The 22,212-nt window shown below is 47.8% G+C and overlaps 9 protein-coding genes across 9 annotated transcripts; 5 read left to right on the forward strand and 4 right to left on the reverse strand.

Annotated features, from left to right (window-relative positions):
* Window positions 1-12: 12 nt before the first annotated feature.
* BDV59DRAFT_183088 (GroES-like protein) lies at window positions 13-1,712 on the reverse strand. Its single transcript, XM_073690441.1, has one exon. It carries the CDS (start codon window positions 1,169-1,171, stop codon window positions 191-193), a length of 981 nt encoding a protein of 326 aa, XP_073545801.1. The 5' UTR covers window positions 1,172-1,712; the 3' UTR covers window positions 13-190.
* A 578-nt stretch (window positions 1,713-2,290) lies between these two features.
* Window positions 2,291-3,151, reverse strand: BDV59DRAFT_73270 (uncharacterized protein). The gene is made up of 3 exons (XM_073696994.1): window positions 2,949-3,151; window positions 2,663-2,893; window positions 2,291-2,603 (listed from the first exon to the last, which is right to left on the reverse strand). Exons 1-3 carry the CDS (start codon window positions 3,051-3,053, stop codon window positions 2,502-2,504), a joined length of 438 nt encoding a protein of 145 aa, XP_073545802.1. The 5' UTR covers window positions 3,054-3,151; the 3' UTR covers window positions 2,291-2,501.
* A 423-nt stretch (window positions 3,152-3,574) lies between these two features.
* Window positions 3,575-4,046, reverse strand: BDV59DRAFT_183092 (uncharacterized protein). The gene has a single exon (XM_073690442.1). The coding sequence runs from the start codon at window positions 3,973-3,975 to the stop codon at window positions 3,799-3,801; it is 177 nt and encodes a 58-aa protein (XP_073545803.1). The 5' UTR covers window positions 3,976-4,046; the 3' UTR covers window positions 3,575-3,798.
* Window positions 4,047-4,695: 649 nt separating this feature from the next.
* Window positions 4,696-7,327, reverse strand: BDV59DRAFT_209212 (Zn(II)2Cys6 transcription factor; the record flags this gene model as incomplete). Its single annotated transcript, XM_073695351.1, has 4 exons — window positions 6,885-7,327; window positions 5,846-6,783; window positions 4,819-5,775; window positions 4,696-4,746 (listed from the first exon to the last, which is right to left on the reverse strand). The coding sequence occupies exons 1-4, from the start codon at window positions 7,150-7,152 to the stop codon at window positions 4,696-4,698; spliced, it is 2,214 nt and encodes a 737-aa protein (XP_073545804.1). The 5' UTR covers window positions 7,153-7,327.
* Window positions 7,328-7,659: 332 nt separating this feature from the next.
* BDV59DRAFT_73289 (class II aldolase and Adducin N-terminal domain protein) lies at window positions 7,660-9,235 on the forward strand. The gene is made up of 3 exons (XM_073696995.1): window positions 7,660-8,295; window positions 8,362-8,878; window positions 8,944-9,235. The coding sequence occupies exons 1-3, from the start codon at window positions 8,030-8,032 to the stop codon at window positions 9,022-9,024; spliced, it is 864 nt and encodes a 287-aa protein (XP_073545805.1). The 5' UTR covers window positions 7,660-8,029; the 3' UTR covers window positions 9,025-9,235.
* A 2,134-nt stretch (window positions 9,236-11,369) lies between these two features.
* BDV59DRAFT_209214 (S-adenosyl-L-methionine-dependent methyltransferase) lies at window positions 11,370-12,877 on the forward strand (the record flags this gene model as incomplete). The annotated part of the gene is made up of 4 exons (XM_073695352.1): window positions 11,370-11,423; window positions 11,453-11,668; window positions 11,726-12,295; window positions 12,347-12,877. 4 exons carry the CDS (start codon window positions 11,370-11,372, stop codon window positions 12,875-12,877), a joined length of 1,371 nt encoding a protein of 456 aa, XP_073545806.1.
* A 1,396-nt stretch (window positions 12,878-14,273) lies between these two features.
* Window positions 14,274-15,223, forward strand: BDV59DRAFT_209215 (kinase-like domain-containing protein; the record flags this gene model as incomplete). The annotated part of the gene is made up of 2 exons (XM_073695353.1): window positions 14,274-14,785; window positions 14,841-15,223. Exons 1-2 carry the CDS (start codon window positions 14,359-14,361, stop codon window positions 15,221-15,223), a joined length of 810 nt encoding a protein of 269 aa, XP_073545807.1. The 5' UTR covers window positions 14,274-14,358.
* Window positions 15,224-16,961: 1,738 nt separating this feature from the next.
* On the forward strand, window positions 16,962-17,455 carry BDV59DRAFT_194511 (Endoribonuclease L-PSP/chorismate mutase-like protein; the record flags this gene model as incomplete). Its single annotated transcript, XM_073692407.1, has 3 exons — window positions 16,962-17,123; window positions 17,174-17,326; window positions 17,381-17,455. 3 exons carry the CDS (start codon window positions 16,962-16,964, stop codon window positions 17,453-17,455), a joined length of 390 nt encoding a protein of 129 aa, XP_073545808.1.
* Window positions 17,456-18,592: 1,137 nt separating this feature from the next.
* On the forward strand, window positions 18,593-20,026 carry BDV59DRAFT_209217 (uncharacterized protein; the record flags this gene model as incomplete). The annotated part of the gene is made up of 2 exons (XM_073695354.1): window positions 18,593-18,644; window positions 18,699-20,026. The coding sequence occupies 2 exons, from the start codon at window positions 18,593-18,595 to the stop codon at window positions 20,024-20,026; spliced, it is 1,380 nt and encodes a 459-aa protein (XP_073545809.1).
* Window positions 20,027-22,212: the final 2,186 nt, after the last annotated feature.

Consider the following 22,212-nt stretch of genomic DNA (forward strand, 5'->3'; position numbering starts at 1 on the left):
CCGCTGAATTCACTCCGTTTACAATAGAATCGGGTATTACATGAATCAGAGTCCAGGGATCGGGACTGGGACCAGGTAGGAAAGCTAGTAACTTGGAGATTTATACATGGATTGTGAGCCTGCTGTCATAGTGGTCTGTTAAATCAAAGACGTTGTGACCGTAATCATCAACAAATTATTGGTTCTTCAATTAGAACCTCTTGACAACGATCTTGCCCTCCGCATCACCCGAGTCGAGAATCTCATGTGCTTTACGGATATCTTTATAATTAAAAATATGCGTCGGCCGGGCATCCCACTCACCATTTTCAATTTGCTGGACAATCCGCTGTAATGGGATTTTCGAGAAGGGAAATCCAGGGGACCCTAGAACTTTCCCATGAAAAAGACTAAAGTGTACCCCGGACTTCATCTGCAACATAGGATTGAAATCTTTGACCGGGTCCAGACCCCCTAACCATCCCGCTTGGAGCATACGGCCTCCACTTTTGGTCAGATTAAGGGACTCCAATAGCACTCTGTTCCCAATAAGGTTCAAAACCTTGTCAAACTCCGTAGTATGTATCCGATTAAGTCCAGATTGCTCGATGATCGTTTCTGCAGCACCCATCTTCCGAAGAAACTCGAATCTCTCTCGGCGGCGAGTGGTCGCCGTTACTCTAGCGCCCGCATTCACGGCCAATTTCACAGCGGCTTGACCCAGAGTCGATGTCGCACCACGAATCAGAAGGTCTTCACCTGGCCGAAGAGCGAGAACGGTGAAGAGACATGACCAGGCTGTGATATATGTTTCCGGGATTGCCGCCAGTTGATCCCACGACAGATTTGTCTGCACAGCAATGACGTTGGTGGCAGGCACAGCCGCAAACTCGCCATAACCTCCCGGCCGATTCCTTCCCAAACCCCCCATCACACCGACAACGGTCTCACCAACGTTGAATTCTCCGCCTGGGCAAGCTTCCACAATTCCGACACACTCTAATCCAGTCACGGGATTCCATTCGTCCCATTCACCCTTGCGCATATGCATTTCGGCATGGTTCAAACCAAACGCTTTAACACCGACGAGCACTTCTCCCGTACGTATCGTCGGCCTTGGAACCATCCGGTGTTCTAGCACATCCGGTCCGCCAAATTTGGTAATTACGATGGCATTCATCGTGTCTGACATGTTGAATGCCGAGTATGCCGTTGCCCCGTCAGCAGAATGCTTCTGCAATGCGTAATCGTATGGAAAGATGTCAATCGGGGGAGTGAAGCGTCGTTGTCAAACGCCTGGTACGAAATAAGAAGCAAAGCAGATGTTAAAGCCTCTCGAAGGATCAAGACATACGACTTAAATACGTTTCGATTAGAGTTGCCGCTGAAGACTAGAAACTACTCAGCCCGAAAAGAGTAATTGCTGATTCGTGAGATAGACCCACGTTGCCTCATAACAAAGGAGGAGAAAGCTTGTCTTGTGAAACCCTCTATTACTTAGTTTCGGATTTAAGAAGCCAAAAGACGATGAAGCAAAACATCCAATAGGAAGAGAACTGGTCTGTCATATGACGACTATATTCTAAGTCTGGACCGTTATCTCGCGGCAAGGTGTCATGAGACAACTTGTCAGCTAACCTATCGAAGGGCTGTCCCCCGTAAACTTTAACTTCCACGGATTTATAAGCCTTTCTTTCTAGGTCTACTCTAATCCCATTAATATTGAAACTATACTACAATAATAGAAAATATGACGTTGAATTAATATTGCAGTTGGTTCACTTCTGTAAACTCTTGGAAGTTGCCCTCTACAAGCCGATACAATGGGCTCCTAACGAGATAATTTGACAGACATTCGAGATAGGTATATGCTTACTGCAAGAGAGCGCCTGATGTAGATGGGCTGGTCATACTCCTCCATGACATCCCCTTTTCGTGTCGCTAGTTTCGAATCTTGATCTCAACCCTAGCGTAGAAGTAGGTATTATATATTCGGCTTACTGGGGTTCGGTTTCGCAGGAGCACTGCCAAACTCTGGCTGCATATTCGCTAACTTGTTGAGGAAAGCCGAGTAATTTCTCGACGGGCTATACCTTAGAATTTCTCTTTACATCATGGAACATAGCGCGTTTGTACCCTAAATTTGGCACTCTATTGACAAGATGCGTATACGAAATTATCTCAGAGCGATATCCTTATGGGGATGAGCTTAGCTATGCATAAGACCCTATCAAGACTTCTGTGCTAGTGAAAATACCGCAGAATATTGATTAATACTCGAAAATGTAATGATTTATTTTGACATAACTAGATTTAGTATAAGAACAGCACACCGACATTGAAAGAATTACAGTAAAATCCCATTATCTCCACTATGCGCTTTTGTCACAAAACAATATAATTTCAGCGGGGGCGTCCCATGATAGGACAGTATAGAGCAGGTACTACCTACATAGTATTGAATGAAAGGAAACACTTTATGTCAAAATATTAGTTGGAATTCATGGAATGCACGACCTAGTCTAGGACGGTAGACTGATGCCATGAGCTGCATCACGAAGAGTGGGAAAGCCCAGGAGAGATTTGCGGCTCCCGATGGCGCTAGCTCTGCCTCCGCCGATGGACTGTGCAGACGATCAGCATGCAACACAACTTTTGAGAAAAACAGACAAGCACAACCAACCCAGGGTGCATCCGTAGCCCACTCATTTCTCTCCTTTTCTGCAACCGAGGGCTGAAAATCCCCATGCGGAGGAGCGGAAAAGTACCAATTTAGGAGCGCAGCTGGGACCAGAAGGAAGACACCAATTAGATCTAGGGCTAGCTGTCCTCCGCCAGACAAGCGTGGAAAAGAGCGGCTTTTGTTGAGAAGGATCCCGATTTCTAGCGTATCAGTGCAGACAGCCCAACAAGCCTAGCGAAGGTGGTTAATTTCGTTAGGTCTTTTGGTAGAAAGGACGAGTACAGACGGCTACATAAGCTGCTGGGTATGTGAAATGGTAAATCTCCGTCAACCGACCAAGAAAGATGAGGAAGATAATGTTGACGACAATGCCTGCGGTGCGCAATACCATATGCACGATAGCAGATGAAGAAGGATATCATGGTCGTTGCGGCATGTTCTCTATTGGTTTGGTATGTCTTACCAGGGCCATCCCTTTTTGGACTGGGGGGTTCGGGTAGATATACACGAAACTAGGTAGATATTACGAGATTATTAGTAGAGTGTATAAGCTGACAGACACTACAATGACACTACTGCCTTGGCATTCGAGGCGGACTTGGGATTCTGGTCTGGTTGTATAAGCGATGTAACTGTGGCTTGAACATGCTTCACTTCCAACAGTTCGCTTAGAGACTGCCAATTCCAGGTGGAAATAGCCTGAAGTAATAAAATTTCTACTCACATGGCTTTTATGCAGAGGCTAATTAACATCTCTAGATCTCTCTAGATGTAAAGTTATCTGTTGCGAGGCAAATTGATTTGGAATGGTACCTAGCTAGACAGGGTTGACAAATAGGTATAAGTACAGCTACTTTTCTGTCGAAAAAGAAGAATATTTCTCTAGTCTATTTACTCCTCCATTGCTATATTGTTCCATTTTCCCATTGAGTCGTTGTCTCTCGTTATGCGCGTTGTGAAGTTCTAAACCACTTCCTTCTTCGCCTGGGCAATCCTGACATTTCAGGTGCTTGCACGACATGGAAATGGACATGGTTTTCTCGTTCACGTTCACCGACAGCAGGCTATTGAATCTATGGGCACGTATCGAGCCTTCAATGCCCCTCCTAATGTGATTGCGAAAGCTAGGGCCCCGGTCAAAGTGCAGCCGTATGCCCCTCCAGGCTGCTGCCGCCGCTGTAAGGATTAATGGGGATTTTCCATTTATGGCAGATTCGAACGATTGTGCTGACTTGCTCAGTACTCCGGGGATATGCGACGGCGATGGGAAGTGTATCTAGGCAGACCGATGGCCACTCAGAAAATCTGTACATCTTAAGGTCTTCATCGTCAGTTGAGATGCCTTCGGTATCACGGAGTTTGTATTCGATCTCTGCTATTGCCCGTTTTATTATTCCTCGGTTAGGTATAATTACTCATGATGTCTGAGCGACTCTGTCTCCTGATATGGAAAGGCTACATGACTACTCTCCCAGGCTTACATTTTCCATTTCATTCAACGTAGCGTATTTAACAGTTGACAGGTGTTGCTGATCCAGAATAGCCATGTCGCCTTCTAGACTTCTCACGTCGCTAGGAAAATATTTGAGACGCCATAGCCCGCCAGGCCGGCAGCCACAGAGACTACCGCACTTGAAACCCTCCAGTTCGATACTCTCTCTATAGAATGACTGTTAACAAATTCTTCATTTTCATTTCTTCAGAACTGCTACCATAGTGGCACTTTGTCGGCGGACGAAAAGTTGACACTCGGCGTGACCGAGGAACAGCTGCTGCCAGACTTCTCAAAAAGCGCATCATTGAAGCTAGGAGTTTGGTGAATGTGCCGTAAGTGGTTGAGTAGCCGTCTATGGCCCATTATATCTTCTATTGTGGTGAAATGGAATGTATGAGCTCTGTAGAATGAAAGAAAGAGTGGTTCTTGTCTGGTATGGAGACATCTTTCAGGGCAATTGTCAGCGAGGTCGAAATCTGTTGGCTTAGTGCGCTTGTTATTTTAGAAGAAAAGGTAACAGATAGCGTTGATCCGTCTTTCAGCAACCCAGTTCCGATATGGGAAGTGCTAAGTTCTGAAAATTATGAATCTACGAAGAAGAGCAATAGACTTAATCACCTAAGCTACAATTCACCAAGTATTTTCCAGCATCACACGTTACGTTAACATAAGGCGATATATCATTCCTTGCGTCTACAACGCTACGCCAGCCAGAATATATTCCTCGGTGAGTCGTCGGTCCCATCCTCCAGACTTCGTGTACAACTTGTATACCAGTTCGTACAGCTTCAAATCCATACACTTCCACCCTCTCATACCACTGTCGGAAGCGTTCTTGATGGCGTGGTTCGAATGCCTCTGTGGCTCCCATAAAGGCAGGCCAAAAGAGCGGAGCAGCAAGGATTTTTGTCTCTGCCTTCAGCTGTTCGATAGCCTCAATGCTATCCAGAATGGTCTGGACGTACTGTCGCAGGTAACGATGGCTCATTAATCTCACTCCCTGGGAGAAGAAAATAATTAGGGCGTTGAGGAAAGCTCGGGTCTGATGGTAGATAATAGTCGCACTAATGCCATCCTTGAATTCGGAAAAACGAAGACGATCGTCCAGCGGCCAGTCCATGATCTTCTGTTCAAGCTCGTCGCAGGCCTGGTTCAGACTTTCCGGAACGGATAAGGTCTGTGCAGCCATACGACGACAATCCAGCTCATCTATGAGTTCGATTGATTCCTTCAAGAGAATCAGAAGACTCTGCGGTATGCCGTAAATGCATTCATACGAGGACAGTTCCGATACCGGCCCCTGGCTCGTCATCGCTTCAGCTGTTATTGGCATCATAGATGAAGATGTGTTGTCGTCTTGTATTAATGGGAATTGTTGAGGAACAGCTGGCTGCGGGCCAAATGTTTTTTGTGAATCCAGTGATGGTGAAAACCGAGATACCCCGCTAGTTGGTCTTCGAATGGCAGTGCTTTCATATATCACACGCAGATAGAGATATATGCGGTGAAGAGACTGAGCCTTACGAGAAAATTTGGACTTTCGGGCATTCATCTGGCTGATCACCCTTTCAGCACCGTCCAGATGCACACCGCAGGTGCTCGTATCCCCAGACATAACCTAGAAGTGAATGGGACGGTGGTGAACAAAGGAGTCTGGAAATTAGATGGATATTAAGTGGTTGGCATACATTTATTGTAACCATAGACAGCATGGTGGCAAGAAATTCTTTATACTTTGGTCTTTTATCGGCGTAAAGATCAGTCTCGACTGCGTACTTGAGGAGTCCAATCGCGTCGCACCGATAGCGGGAGGCCACTGTACCCCAGCTCTCTGCCTCGCTTTTGCGATTATGCGCTTGGTGATTATTAGAAAGATAAAAGGCACTGATAGAAAGTAGAGATTTCCTCAGTGCATCGCGAATCCGCGTTGTGGCACCCCCAAAGCTCAGTTCGCCGGCACACTGCAACACTCGGGGCAAATGGATTGTCTTCCAAGGGCTTTTGGCATTGTCAATTACACAAAACAGATTAACTACTCGGTTTCTGTAATGGTTCATCAAGAGCCGTTCCTGGGGTGAGATCTCCAGATTCTCCAGTGGGTTTGTGAGAGGCGGAAAGCCTTGCTCGTTCTTATTTGCAAAGCTGCTCAGGGTATCTCCCTGAAACATCAGCGGCCCTAGTTCGAGATTATGCGCACATGCAGCATTTTCAGAAAGATCTCCAGAGTTTGAGTTAACCGCTAAGGGTACCATAATTCCCGAGGTGGCTAGCTCTTGTTGGTTGGAAAGGCCCAAGGGCAGTTGTTCCTCGTGAAGATTACATAGGTTCCATGCTGCCTCTGCTTCTGAGGTACCATGAGATAACTCGGAATCTAGCAATACCGAATCTGGATCAAAAATCAATTCGTATCCGCTCTCTGGCTGGAAGGTTTTTGGTATGTAAGGCGACGGGGCGTTGATCCCGTCACCGGGGGTCGGAGAAATCCCTTGCGAGACACTAAACACCCCGAAGTTCTGAATATTGGCACTGACCTCCTCACTATTGGAGTTGATCACCAACTCAAGTGAGTCAAGATAACGTAGAATGCTATCAACTTGGTCCCAGTCTAGCGTAGAGGCGAGAGGTTCTAAGGTACAGGCGTCAACGGAGATACGGGTATAATACGTTAATCCTAGGGTAACAGGGAGGAGGAGGGGGAGGTGGACTCTACTACCCGATAACACTCACCTGCGGGCAGGAGGCGCCTGAGAGATTGGTTCAAGGAGCCCTCTGGCAAGATCTGTGAGTGGAGCCCTTGCTCGCCTGTGGCGGGTTTGAGCCACTGAAGACGGGCAGAGTATCCCTCGCAGCTGAGATTCTTTTCACAGCACTGGCGGCAGGAGGGCCTTGCTTCATCACACTTGATTTTGCGGGCGCGGCATGTCCAACACCCCGTAAACGTTTTGGTGCGCTTGCGGGACCGAGTTGATGCGGACATGCGTGTGATCCGGGTCATCGCCCGCCGGTGCGCACAACAGTAGGCTGTAGGTAGAAGCAGCTATTTGCAGGTGTCAAATGCCAGGGGTGTGTCTAGCGCAAGGTTATACAGAAGAGATGCAGAAGGAGGGCAGTTCAAAGCGTGAGTATGGGGGTTCATAGAATGTCAGGGGAGAAGGTAGTTTACCCCGTGGTGAGTGCAGCTGGTAGCCAACACGAGTCAGAACCCACCGTTATCAGCGGAGAAGGCGCCTTTCCCCAGTGCCTAACCTCATGGTAGTCTCGCGTTCGCCCTATCCATGGACGCAGTGGACACCGTAGTGAAGTGATATTACTAATTACTATGTGGTAAGCAACAGTATCAGGAAGTCAGGCAATTTCTAGTGTCGGACACTCCTCCCTTTGTAAAACAGTTACCAGGTGTAAATTAACTGAATAGTTTTCTACCGTGCCCCACACTTTTTGTGGTTAAATACTAACAACTACGCCGTCTCGATGACCTGGATTGGAAATACAAGTCAAATCTCATATCTATAATTAAAGCGATGCCCAAAATGTCGGACCGAAAAGTTGTCGAGCGGTCCAAATACCTCCATGACAATGGAGGAAATCTACTGCGTCGGCGTGGCTTTCCTGCACTGCGCTTCTGGGAAGGTCTTCCCTCGGAAGCCCCTCGGCCAATCATGGCAGTTTTGTGAGTTCAATATGCAATCACTATGGGATGCATGCACTTTATAAAATTTGCTTCAGTTTTGATTAGAGAAGCTGGGCGTGCGCACAAAGTCCATCGCGAGGACTAATATTGACTCAAGAGCCATTTTCACCTAGTTGTCTTACTCTTTATCTACTATCTTTTTCTATTGAGAGACATAATTAATACTCTACACGCATTTACTATGTCCACGACCGCTACTGCTCAGTCTATCACCACTGTGGCGGCAATCCCGGAGCAGGCCGTTGGCGCCCAAGCAGCACTCACAACGGGCGGATACGGGTTTTCCGGTATACCAAAGATTGATGATCCGCACAAGAAACGACAATGGCAACTAGAGCACATGGCGGGTGCGTTCCGGGTCTTTGCTCGAAAGGGCTTCACGGAGGGGACTAGCGGTCATATCAGCGTGCGCGATCCTGTTGACCCATCGACATTCTGGATCAATCCGTAAGATTCGGCCGCCATGATCGGATCTCTTGTTCTCAGGAGGTGAAACCGCTGACATTGCTCCAGCATGGGAAAGCACTTTGGCATGCTCAAGGCAAGTGACATGGTGCAGATTGATGAGAATGGACAGGTTATTGGCGGAAATAAGACAGCCATCGATGCGGCTGGCTTTATGATACACAGTGCCATCCATCGAGCACGACCAGACATTCATGCTGCCTGCCATACCCACTCGCCTGCAGGGAAGGCCTGGTCAACCTTTGGCCGGCCACTTGATATCATTAATCAGGACACCTGCAACTTCTGGGGTACCCAAGCAGTCTACAAGGCTTTTGGCGGTGTCGTCTTGGGGGCCGAAGAGGGCGTGCGTATCTCTGAGGCGCTGGGCAAAACAGGTCGGGTGATGGTACTCCAAAACCATGGTCTTTTGACAACCGGCAGCACTGTTGACGAAGCGGCCTACCTATTCACGCTGATGGAGCGTTCCTGTGAGGTCCAGATCATGGTGGAAAGTGCCGGTCTTCCGAAGAACTTTATCGGGGAGAAAGAAGCTGAATATACTGCCCGAGTGAACGCTGATCCTGTAAGCCACTGACCGTATAACCTCGTTAGATCATGATTGAAAGAGATACTTACAGTTACATACAGGAGACTCTCTACACTGAATTCCAGCCAGACTTTGAATATGAGATTTGGAAGTCCAACGGCGAGCTCTGCAAGGGTGAATAAAGGGTTCAAGAGGATGTTGCTTCCGGTGGAGACGCACAGGAAGGCCATTTGCATCCTTGACTAATACGATCACGATTTGGACAAACTATGGACGATGTGTAGCTTAGTTTATTGTCTCAAATTCATAACTTTGACTAGTTCCCTATGAATAAGCACGCATTTATTTGCTCTGCTATCATGGACTCACCATCTAGTAACAATTGAACCTCCACCGTCGTTGAAAGAGGGGTTTGAAAATAGAAGCGGCCATGTCCTATAGCATACTGTGAAAATCGGATTTCTACCTCTCTAAACGCCCGGAAATCCTTAACTGTATACCAAGTCGAACAAATCTTTCCAGCTGTCGCTCGTCGCTTCTCCGCATGGAATGACCCGGTCGCATAGACCCCGAATTTTGGTTTTGGGAATTTCTGTGAGCAGGTCATGGCGAAAACCAGCCCACGGCGCACCAGACCGAGATAGCAGGCCTGATGCAGAGGGCCTATCGTGGTGAGTCGCGAAGGAACAGAGTTGCTGAAGTGCAGCATCGCTTATGGCTGCTGTTAGAATATTACAATGAAGTAGCGATGGACCTCATCACGTATGTTTAGCTTATCACTTCTCGATTTAATAGGCTCACATGCTGATACATGTATACACAATTTGCGCGACAAGGAGTTAGCCTACCATCGGTACATGATTCGTCTCCGTGTCCTCCGCAACCTTTCGAACCTTGACACTAGCACGGATATCGTGGGATGCAAGGTCAAGTTCCCCTTCAAGTTCTCTCCAACTGCCATGCATACTTTGGCGCACCCGGATGGAGAAGAGGGCACATCTAAGGCCTATGCCAACCTTAAACTGCTGATAGGATTGTCGAATTATTCTACAGAGCACCTTGAGCGGGTGATCGCACGTAGCAGAGGCCTTTGAATTCCAGTATAAAGCAAGGGAGAATACACCATCCCATATCGACAATGTCTCGTCATTCTTGCCCATTTTTAAATGGTTAGATCGTTGCTTTTCTCTTAGTTTAGGCATCCAAGGAGGGGTAATACCTCTCAATGAGTTCCGTGCGAACGCAGTCCGTCCCGAATCTACGACGATCACTAACGGTATCAACCTCACAATTCGAGAGTTGCCCGAGGCTGTGTAGTTCCCTAGGACTAAGTTATTCGTTTTCCTCTTAGCTTAGGCCTCCAGGGATAGGCAATACCCCCCAATGAGCTCTGTGCAAACATAAGACACCCCAAGATCTACGACGACCACCAATAGTGTCAACTTCTGAATTCAGGAGTTGCCCGAGGCTGTGTAGGACCCTACCACTAAGATCAAGACAAGCCTTCGCCTAGGAAGCTTGTACCCACGAGGCGAATATAAGCCAAGGCTTTATAGCACATCCCGGAATAGGGAGCTTTTCGGTCTCAGGGCTGAGCCCAATCCACCTACCTAATATAGTTGGCGCTGTGATCTACGGCTTATGTGATACACGTTAATGACCTGCAACCACTTATGGATAGTCCCAGTTTAGTTCTCCAGATGTTTTCTTGGTGACGACAGTTCTCCAAGCTGGCTGCACAGAATTTGGTTGCAAAGACTCCGGAAATGCCTGATTTGACTTGTATGTTAATGAATTTATTCCAGTGAAATGCCACAAGTGGGCATTACTAAACTCAATCACAAGAACATCAACATCACCTGGGTTATTTATAGTGTGCACAGTTGGTAGGCAGTGACTCGAAGAAGAGAGAGTTGAGGACGAAGAACGGATATCACAAAGTATCGTCTCCTAGTGATCGAGCCGACGTGGAAAATTGTCTTAGACAAACGATAGATTGAGGAGAGAATAGGGAGTAAGTGGCTAGACTGAGCATGATGGGACGCCTGATAAAGTCAGCAGTACCCCCCCAGTAATTGACAGATACGTGTCCATGGCGCCGGGGATCAGTTAGTACTCAAGCAGCCCTACTATCCCAGCTTGCTCCGACATGGTATTTAGTGCCGGTGCTCGGTTCGTCTTCGCCCTGATACGATTGGGTGCCAACTATAAGTTACGAGTTATTTCCTTGACTAAGATACCCTAAGCCTGATCAGGTAACGAGATCGGTCAAGGAAAGCTTGATCTACTCAATTTCCAATAATTTTATATCAGTTTACTCTCTGAGCGGCTAAAATGTTAGGCCTTGTCGACTGGCGTGGAGCGTCTGGGTAGACCCAAGAATGGGGCTGAGCGCTACCGATCAAGCTCACCTCCACAAGCCACCTGGCATTGATGAGGCGATACGCACCTCTCGTGCGGTTTAGTGATGGAGGGACGCACAGGCCGCTGAAGACGAGTATAAATAATTCATTCCCTCCTGAAGTTCATGAAGATTTGGTCCAACGAGGAGAATTATAAAGTTGGAAGGTCAACTTTCCCGGTATGTTTCAGTCGAAGCAAAGTTTTTAGAGTCTTGGCTCCAACATTGCGGATCTGTCAAGATCTCTTGCTGGTCAGCTTGAATCGTTGAATTATCCGTTGCCAACCTTTGATATTAACGCTCCGGCTTCCCTGCCCCTTGATCCGGAGATCCAAGATGTGCGATTGAAACTGCTAGAGAACATTGCGAGACTGCAGCATCTTGTCACCGGTCCCAGTGATTTTTGGTTTCAGGAAAGCATGTTTGTAAGTCATCCATGGAAGAGTCTACCACAGTCAAATTAATGCTAAAAATATCAGTAGTTGAACCACGAGCTCCTAACGTTCGACGTATTCAACAACTTCAAATTCTGGGAGGCAGTGCCCCTCAATGCGTCAGCCAGCTATGCCGAGATTGCCGAACGTACAAACCTGCCCGAGCAGATCGTGCGGCGTTTCCTCAAGATGGGATTCACTCTCTTCGTCTTTGCGGAGGAAGCTCCGGGATCTGATCGTGTGGTCCACACAGCTGCGTCTGCGCACATGGTGCGCTCGCCATTTGTCCGGTCCTTTGTTGCGCATTGTTTGGAGGATGTCCGGCCTGCCGCCACGGTTGGTGTGGAAGCACTGAGGAAGTGGTTTATGGGACGCGAGGAAGCACCGGAGGATGTCGAGACTTGTGCTTGGCCCTTGGCGACGGATGACGGGCGTCAGCGGGGCGTGCACATCTGGCCATTCTTTGATAACTTTGAGCGGCATGGTCAACCGAAGGGATTTCGAGCAGGGAGATTCGCGGAGGCGATGCAGGGCCTCGGGGAGACAAGTGGGGTCATGACCGAGACTGTTTTGAGGAAGTTTGACTGGGGTAGCTTGGGCGAGGCGACCGTTGTGGATGTAAGTTGGCCGTCTCTTCTGGTTACAAGAAGTTATACTAACTGGACCTAGATGGGCGGCTCTGCGGGCCACATCAGCGCCATGCTCGCGGAAAACTACCCAAAGCTCGATATCGTGGTGCAGGATCTGCCGTCCGTCGAATCGGCGTTCAATGCCAACATTGGATCCTCACCGTATGCACCACGCATCCGCTTCCAATCGCACGACTTCTTCCAGACGCAGACCCTCTCTGCTGATGTCTTCTTGCTCAAATCAGTCCTGCATGACTGGTCGGATCAATACGTCTTGCAGATTGTCCGGCATTTACTAGACGTTCTCAAGCCAGGAAACCACCTGCTCATTTTCGACATTGTCGTACCGGCAGACTATGACGCGGAAAGCAAGTCTGCGACGCCGTTGCCGGTGAGGAAGTGGGTCTCCGCAATGGACCTTCAGATGCATCTGGCTTGTAACTCCAAGGAGCGAACGGTGAATGATTGGGTCAAAGTCATTCAGCAAGCTGATACCCGGTTTGAGTTCAAGGAAGCTCACGTTCCCGCTGGGTCTCCACTGGGAATTTTTGACTTTGTGTTCCAAGGATAGATTAGAATTTTGCCTTGTCAATATCTCGACGAACCAATCATCGGAACCAGATGGGCTTTTGATGAAACACAACTCTTGATCGTGGCTACAGTTTGGAGATATGGAGAGCAGGGAGCAGGGTATCTTCTTCAAGGGAAAAGAGCAATGGTTCTTTTGTAAATGGCATTGCTGCGGAGCCATACTGGTCGCAGTGGGCTTGTGACAAGTTGGGTAACACGTTTGGGAGAAAGATAACGGGCGTTCTTAACAGAAGCGAGGGAATTCTCTGGGATTTGATTGAGTGCGCAGATGAGCGAAGTTCTAAAACAGAGCAGGGTCTTGTCAGAACAACAAAGAGCAGCGAGGCTCAGGAGAAGTTGGCAGACCAGTTCAACAAAGTACTGTTAGAAGAAGGGGATATCAAAGTTGTAGTGATTGCTCAATCCCAGGGATGCCTTCTCCTAAGGTTGGTGCTACAAAAAATTGTCAACGAGCTTCGATTCTTTACGTTCGGGAACCCATGTGACGACTGGAAATTACCCAACACTGAGCATTTCGCCAACGAGGAGGACTTTGCGGCGCATTCGGGTGCTTTGGGATGGGATATGGACGAACAAACTATCACAGGCCTGTTTTCAAACACAAAAAGATCTTGGGCCGGCCACCTATTTGGAGCCCAATACAGTCTGGACCTTAATGACTATGAAGGTATAGGTGACGAATCCCCCCAAAAGTCCCAAATGTTTACTTGTACTCGTGAAACGGCTATGTCTTGAGACTCAATGTGATGTTAAGAGGCCATAATCTCCAGATTGTGAATGCCTGTAAAGCTGATCGTTTATTGGTTATAAAGATTTCTGTCTACATTATATATTACTTCTAAAAATGTAGTATTCCTTAAGATTTAGCAATTTTCCTGTTTCTCTGCCTCGCAGAATTTATTGTTGCGAAGTGGCCGCAATGGCTTGCTTGCCGTAACTATCCTGCACCCTGAGCTGATCGTAGCGCTTCGACTTCGGCGCATGTCTAAAAACCTCCTTTTCTCCATCTCCTTTGGTGTCCCCACACCCTCCGATCCTCTCCTCGCCTCAATACGCCTCTTCCTTGTCCTTGAGTCATCTCTGCATGGCTTCCTCCCAGAATACAACCTAGGCCACCTGATATAGTTTATAGGTCGCATTGATGACACCCCCTACCGTTCTCTCAGGAACAGAGGATAATGCCGTATTGTGCACAGCCACACCTGTATGTATCCCATGTCAAGACGCTCCACGTCGGTCCCCTGCTTATTATGGGAGCCCAGGGTAGGGCCCCTAGAACTACCTAATGCACGGTTGATCGGGAGTCACGTTATCACGATTGGTCGGTGCTCCAACATTTTCCAAGGGGAGGGAGCACTACTAGCCGCCTAGCGTCACAGCCAACTTCGAGATTTCTCACTTTCGAATCCGCTGCTTTATTGTCTATGGGAGCCGCAGTATAGCTTCTGACAAAATGATCAAATGGCTCAAGCGAGGGTCTTACCCGACTCCAGCTTCTTCCGGGAGCGACGCGCGCCTGCGCTTCCATCGCCCGCCGAGATCCGAGCCATCAACCAACAGTCTGGCAAGGAGATAGGCTTCAACCGGTCACCGCCAGTGAAAATTCGTTCAATGGGCTTGTTTGTCAAGTATGGGGCAGATGTCACCGTCACTGAGGCTGAAACACAGATTATGCTACAGGAGCGATTCCAAGGTCATCTCCCCGTGCCGGAAGTCTTTGGCTGGGCGGAAGATGGGGGCCAGACCTTTGTCTATATGGCGCTGATCGAGGGCGAGACATTAATGGCAAGATGGGGTAGCCTGGATGACAATGCGAAACAGGCTATCTTCAAGGAGCTTCACTTTTTTATCAAGCTCTTGAGGACTTTGAACAAGATACTCATGATCAGTACATTGGTATATCCGCACTTATATTTATGTTTTCAATTTCTTACTTGATCTAGGCAGTCTGGATAAGAAACCACTGAACGACATCTTTATCAAGAGTGCAGGAGTTACTGGACCGTTCCACGGTGTAGATGCCTGTGGGATTGAAATCGCCCATCAAGCGCCTATTGTCTTCACTCACAATGACCTCCTTCCACCTAATATCATGATCTCCGCGGGACGAAACCCTAAGGTGACGGCACTTCTCGACTGGACCCAGGCGGGATGGTACCCTGTTTATTGGGAGTACTGCAAGGCGTCTCGGATCGCCGTGAACCCAAAGTATTTCCCTATGGCCTTTATGGATGAGTGGCAAAGTCACCTACGTATGATTCTAGAGCGAGTGGAAGAGGCAGTCTACAATCCTTGGCTTTATTTTGTTTTATCCCGGGGCATCTGATTGGAAGATATGGACTAACAGGATCCGAAATAAAGTCTACTTGGCACCATGAAAAGGCGGAAGGTCGAAATTGGCGGAAAGAGAGCATCTGATCTAGGTGCACACAGCTATTCGGCTGTTTCTTCTACAATAGCCTTATTGTTTGTGAATAATCTGGCTAACTAGTTCTGGCATAGGCCCCAACTTCTTTCAACCCACCATCCTGACGAACGTTAATACAGATATGGCAGTGGCCAATGAAGAAATTTTTGGCCCTGTAGCACTAATCTTCGCATTTGACAAAGAGGACGATGTCATCGCTGCTTCTAACGCATGCGCTGTAGGACTAGCGTCGTATATCTTCACCCAGGATGTTACTCGCGCCAACCGGGTTTCGGAGCTCTTGCAATTCGGTATGGTGGCAGTCAATACCGGTGTAATATCCGATGCCGCCAGCCCGTAACTCCCCCAGTGTCTTTAATTTTGTTGTAAGCTGATGATAAAATAGCTTTGGCGGCATTAAACACTCCGGAATGGGTCGCGAGAAAAGCAAATATGGAATCATGGAATCTATGATTACCTCCAGCTAAAGACAGTTGTGACTGGGAATATTACCGTTGTCCATAAAGTCTCCTTGTAACTAATTATATAGACTCGTTTTTACGAAGGTAAATAGTGAAACAGTCTCAAGGGCAAGAGGCTACATATCAGGCCTGTTTTGTCCATGATAGATATTTATCTTCTGAAGAATAACGATACGTTGAAAAGATGAGGTTTGAAAAGTGGAAATACTCAAGAAAACGACACACGGTCAACATCGACATCTTTAATGAGATGACACATCCAATTCCCCAACTCGGCTTGTATAGACATCGTGATCTTGACTTAGGTCCATTAACTCGGCTTTAGGCACGAATAACAAAATAGCAGATAGGCAGAAGTTTCCGGGGGCTCGGGGATGTTTGGTTACCAGTGAGCTCATCTCTGCCGGCACGTTTGTCATTTGCCACGCTGTGACATTCCCAACTTGTGTAGCCCCACAAACCAGATCAAATCGCCAACCTTGCGTACTTCCACGGGTATCCAACTGCGAGGGCAAGATCCAAGTCCATAGATGACGTATAGCAAATAGCAAGAACCCCATTACAATAGGATAATCCTGGCTACCCCAGGTGGTTCCTGATTTTCCTGAAGATACAGTATTGTCCGCACAGGATTAAATAATAGCGTCCCATTGTAAGATTTTTCTCATAGCGGGAAGGCGATTAAAAAGCTCTGCTTCATATACAAGCTTGCGCCAAGCAGATTTTCTACCGGATAATATTTATTTCCCCTACGGGGATTGAATCCGAGGAACGAGAGAGCATATCAGTTACTTACTATTACAGTATGATACATGTGTTCAATAGTCAAATGTGAAACACTCGTTATCTGGCGTCGAATATGGTGTCTATCTTACATCTAGCTACGTGGGCCTGGACACCCAGTGTATTATTCGACGATTACAGAGAATGTGGATATCTTTTACATAGTAGGACTTTGGGAATAACTAGATAATAGTCCATCTGCTTCGTTCGCTCTGCCCTGCCTCGTTAATGCATACCAAATCCGTAAGGAAGCAGAAGTAATTTCTAAGTTCAACCATTGAACCCAACAAATACCAAGGTCGATTATTCTACCCCTGTACTCAGATATCTCGTTCTCGAAGCAGGTATATAACCTGTCACTTTACCTGAAAAGTTCGATCTTCAAGAGCAACATGTCTTCTACAAAGGTTGCCGTTCTGAGCCAGGGTGCTCCTGCCCCGAGCCCCCTCATGTCACAGGGAATCATTTCCAACGGAATGATTTATTGCTCTGGAAGCCTTGGAATTGACCCAAAGACGGGAAAGTTTGTCAATGGCGATGCCTCGGACAGAACAGTAAGTAAGCAGTATTAGTTGATGACAAGCTAGCTGACGAGGATGAATAGGTTCAAGCTCTACGTAATCTTGAAGAAGTTCTCAAAGCCGGTGGCAGTGACTTAAGCAAAGTTGTTAAAGTCACCATTTTTATCTCAAGCATGGACTATTATTCAAAGATGAATGAAGGGTATGGTAAGGTTTTTACGCATAATGCCAAGCCAGTAAGATCCCAAAACCCATGAAATCTCAAGTAATTTCACTAAATTTGGGCCTAGTGCCGGACGTGTGTTGCTGTTGCAAAACTTCCTTTGGATGCAGAAGTCGAAATTGAACTTGTGGCAGCTGTTTAGGTGGGCGCCTTTAGTCTGGACTCAGTCATGAGATAGCCCTCCACTCAATGCACATCGTACCCGACAGCACGAAAGGTCGACGGCAGTCTGGCATGTCTCCAACTATATGTATCCGCGTTTTCCTTCTCTGATCTATAGAGAACTAAGTGATTGAAGCTAGTGATGGTAGAATATGTTATGCTTGATGTTCCGCTGATTCACGGTGAGGTCATCTTTTCGGGGCATCCACATCCGTCAGTAGCTCAGTAGGGGGTATTGTCAAGCGGGTGATTAGGGCAAGCCATAGCGGCGAAGGTGTTCTATCTCATGTTTAGTCAACAGGTCACTAGCTATCTATGTGATATCGCTTAATCCCATCCCTTTAGCCTTTTCCCTTACAGTATCGGGATCCGTTTCTATGGTAGAGTACTGAATAGAGACGTTTATGTCATATTCTATTCTGCTTAAATCGCTTCTAATTTCCTCCAAGGCTTTCCCTATCTTCTACTCTGGACAATAGGTCGATGTTTATCAGAAGGAAATTGACCCACAAATCCTCAACCCCATGGGTTACTTTCAGAAAGAAAGCCGAACCATTTTGGCCACTGCTTGCATGCGACATGGCTCGGCAGCCAATGACCCCTTATGGTTAAATGAGCCGTAAAGATCCAATCTCACCTCACGCGGACCGATCGAGCCCTAGACCCAGGGAATTGGCTTCTGATGATACCAGAATACGAAGCTCCGGTCCTTGGCAGCGAGGGGTATAGATTAATACGATAGGTCTCTGATGTAGTAAGAATTTGATTCTGGTTTGCGGTAGCATTTGGCTGCTTGCCAAGGACTTTTTGATTGACTCAGTCCAGCCTTGCCTCAGGATTGATTTTCCGGCTAATCGGAAGTACAAAATAGAGCCGCATGATACACCAGGGTTTTCTCAGATTGGTCCTTGCTCGGAGTAGGCATTCAGTTTGGGTCAGTAGAATCTCAAGTCGATTTAAAGACTCGCTAGGCGTGGAGGGGTCATTCAAGTTCTATCGTTCTTTCTTTCAAGAGGGTGAGAGATCAAATAATATAAATAGCTGGTCTTGAACACGACATGAGTCTCCCCCAGCATTGATTTCACCAGGACAGTGGCCTCTTACCTATTAGCATAAGATGCTTCGTACCCAGCTTGCGATTTTTGGAACAGTGGTTTGTGCCAACCCTAGTAAGTTTTGACATGTTCATTTCCTTCCGAGTGGCTATTCATTTTCCTGGGCAGTTTACGCTCGACAGGATTCCACCTCAGATACCTGCACCGCTTCTTCAACAAGTCAACAATGGCTCAGCATATGCGAGACAAGCATCTTCTGGCCAACATCCACAGACTACTACTACGGTCCGACTACTGGCCCTAAAGCATCCGCTGTCTCCTGCAATGCCGAATGGGTCGAGTATCACGGACGAGCAACCGGACTACGATCACTGGGCGTAACGGCCACCTCCACATACACCACAACGTACGAGGCGAGGACGGGAGTTTGCTATACTCAAACAGAGACCGAGAACTACTTCGCCACCCACACGGGGCCCGTCACCACTCTATGTGATGGCATTCCGCGGGCTCTGGGCCCTCTCGAGTCCAGCATTGTCTACGGGCCCGATCCCACCGGCGAATGCGGCACATCGACCGGCACCGCTACAAGGTCTACCTGGGTATACCGATCCCCAAGTCCCACTCCTTCCTGTCAGCTCAACACTGCAGATTGCATTGCCATCTGGTCGACCTACTCCAGTTTGTCGAGCTCGTACTCGAGCTACACCGAATCCGCCTCAATCACAACCTCAGGTGACATTCACAGTCCAATCAAGCCGGATGGCTGTCCATCCACATCGCGCAACTATACGGTTAAGGACCCATGTACAGATTGTCATTACGCCGCCGGGACCGCAACAATGTACTACTGGCCCGTCACCACCGTCAACGGCGACCTCTGCGCACAAAATGGAAGCACCATCACTCCCACACCAACAGGAGAAGGTCCCAACACCGCTGTAGTCGACGGCCGAACTTTCAGCTCGCCGACGATCTACGTCTCCTTTCCCAGTATCTACGCGAACAGCAACCAGCGCGTTCACCCCGGTGGACATTGCGGTGCAGACTATGAGAATGTTATGATTTCCGCGGAACCCGACGCCTTCACCTCATACAGAGACCACCTGAATGCGAAATACGTGAGGGTCGGAACCCCGTTCCCCTTTGAATATGATGAATTTCAACTCCATACACTGGGCACGGAGACCATGTCCCTGATCCCATGGGACAAGTACCAGGGCGGCGAGCAGTGTCCAGGTACCTGTACTATGGTACGCAACGATTACTCGCCCATTATGGGCTTCCCCGATGTAATGTCCCAGATTGATCCTCGGTGGACGAGTTGCCTTCGATCGCGAATCTTACCGGGCGTCACTATGGTTCCACTCGTGGGGAAATTGGCCCCGGGGCCTACCGGTGTGCCTGATGCTGCTAGCCTACAGCCTTCGTCTGCCGTTCCTGAATCGGGTCTGATTGCGCCTACTCCTTTAGTTACCGGTGGGAGTTTACCTTGAGTGGCGGATATTGTCTGCTAATGTGAGATGCATGGTGAGTGAAAGAATCAAAGAACTCTCCTCTAGTACAGTGAACTGTTAATAAGAGCACCAGCTATATAGCAGACTAATAGACGGAGGCTACTAGAATGTATATAAGTAGTTTGACCAAGCTCTTACTCATACAGGACACTATGAATATGTACTTCATATTGTAGTTAGGTCACTGTATTCGTGGTATTGTACATTGCAATTAGCCATGTCTAAAGTCTATCGATTCATCTAGATCGTACAAATCGCTCCAAACAGCGGGTGTATACACAAGATAAAATGAAGCCACCGAGACAAGCGGGAGAATCCAAGCCGTCACGGCCCCAGCCAGAACGCCCGACGACCCACGTACTACGTAGCCTTCCGTCCCATGCTTGCAATGCATATCTACAGCCGAGTGCCAGCCGCGACAATCTCTTCGACGACGGCTCATGCAATCCAAATAAATATATATATATATATATATAAAATAGAATAGAATAGAATAACGTCAGAAAAATAAAAACCAGCGCAAACGTACTTGAGCATCGGCATGCGCTTAAAGGGGCCCCGTCTTCCCCATGTTCTGCCAGTTTTCCAACTTCTTCAGGAGGTACTGGTACATCACCAGCATCGTACCGCTCTGAATCCTAGTCCACACACCACAGAACCTCCCGACAAGTTCCGCAGGAGGCTTCGACAAGGTAGAACTCGCCGCCACAGTCTCGGGGTTCGGTTGAGCTTCGATGCGAGTCTTCACAAGGTCCATGGGACAGGTCATGACGCCCTAGTGCTCCAGGACATACTGAAACTCGAAGCACCTACTGCTTGCGGTAACTTCTCAGCAGGAATCAGGGCTCCAAGAGCTAATTGATAGCAGGCAATTCAATTCTTAAATCCGATCTTATTTGATCCAGTCCACTATGAACCCGGTCTTCCTCTTTTCGGAAATATTCATACAAGGTATCCGGGTGAGGAAAGCCGCGAAGGCATTCCGGACAAACAAGATTTATGGGGGAATTCTGCACAATCCTTTTTAGAGTTTCCAGCTCTTTTTCCAGATTTGACATGTTGAAAGTGAGAAAGCGTAAGAGGAGCGTCACTGGGGACCATAATGGATGGTTCAATTGAGCTGCCCGCGTTTTCAAGTTAGGGCTTCGGGACGTCTCAGCATATCGGTGGTCTTTACCCAATGCAGAACGACATGAGAGCTTGAAACCATTTCAGTCACCAGGAATGCCATTTAAGTTAGTGCTGGCCGTGTTGGCAGAAATGCAGTGTTCCAATAGGGCCATATTTGTGAATCTATCAGCTGCGGGATTAAGAAATAATATCTCAACGCTTTTGCCAGCTAACCAAGGGCATATCATCGGTGGGTCAACCCGCTCTTCAGCCCGAAGCCGCGAACGAGTTGAAGATCATGTTGGCCAGTGCAATTCTCCACCTACAACGTACAAATGACACTGAATCTCACGCCTTTCGCTTATTATCACGCAAGCTACACATGGATACATATCAAAGCTTATAGATTTACTCTACCGGATCCATAGATAGTCTATAACAAGATGATTCTGCGGAGAATCTGACTTCAATGACCATTCGTAAACGGTATTATGTGCGTAAGAACAGATGTGTCTTTTGATATTGCCAACAGCAGTGGGGTTGCAAGAACCCCTTGGGCAATATTGTCGGTTGAGGCGCAGGGAGATGTTGAGCCCCCGCTGCTCTTACTATTTACGGTATGAAGGCTGACGCGCTTTGCTTAAAGTGGCAGGTGATTAAATATCGCGTATTGATCTAATATGCCAATTTTAGATTTTGGAGACCACCAGTAGTAATGCTGGACAGCGTACTTCCTCGAAGGCTACTGCATGGTCTATTCAATGAACTGAAGACCTTTGGAGGTACCTTACGAACGAGAGGTACCTGGGTGAGCATCATCAGTCCAACTACTTCGGCTCTAAGTGGGCGTGTGATGCTGTGGAGCTGTCTACAACAGTGGGCCTGACAGGGCATTGACTACCCGGGGAGTTGACATGCAACGAACGCATTATCCAAATCCGTGGATACGGTGCGAGCTCATGACGCCTTGCTATGGCTTCTAGCTGTGACGTATTGTGTGAACTCACTACAGTTGGACTTCCGTGACTGCTCAAACGAGCTGCCAATAGTCCTCA

The sequence above is a fragment of the Aspergillus ambiguus genome, assembly GCF_047715705.1.
Source record: "Aspergillus ambiguus strain CBS 117.58 unplaced genomic scaffold BDV59scaffold_27, whole genome shotgun sequence".
NCBI lineage: Eukaryota > Fungi > Ascomycota > Eurotiomycetes > Eurotiales > Aspergillaceae > Aspergillus > Aspergillus ambiguus.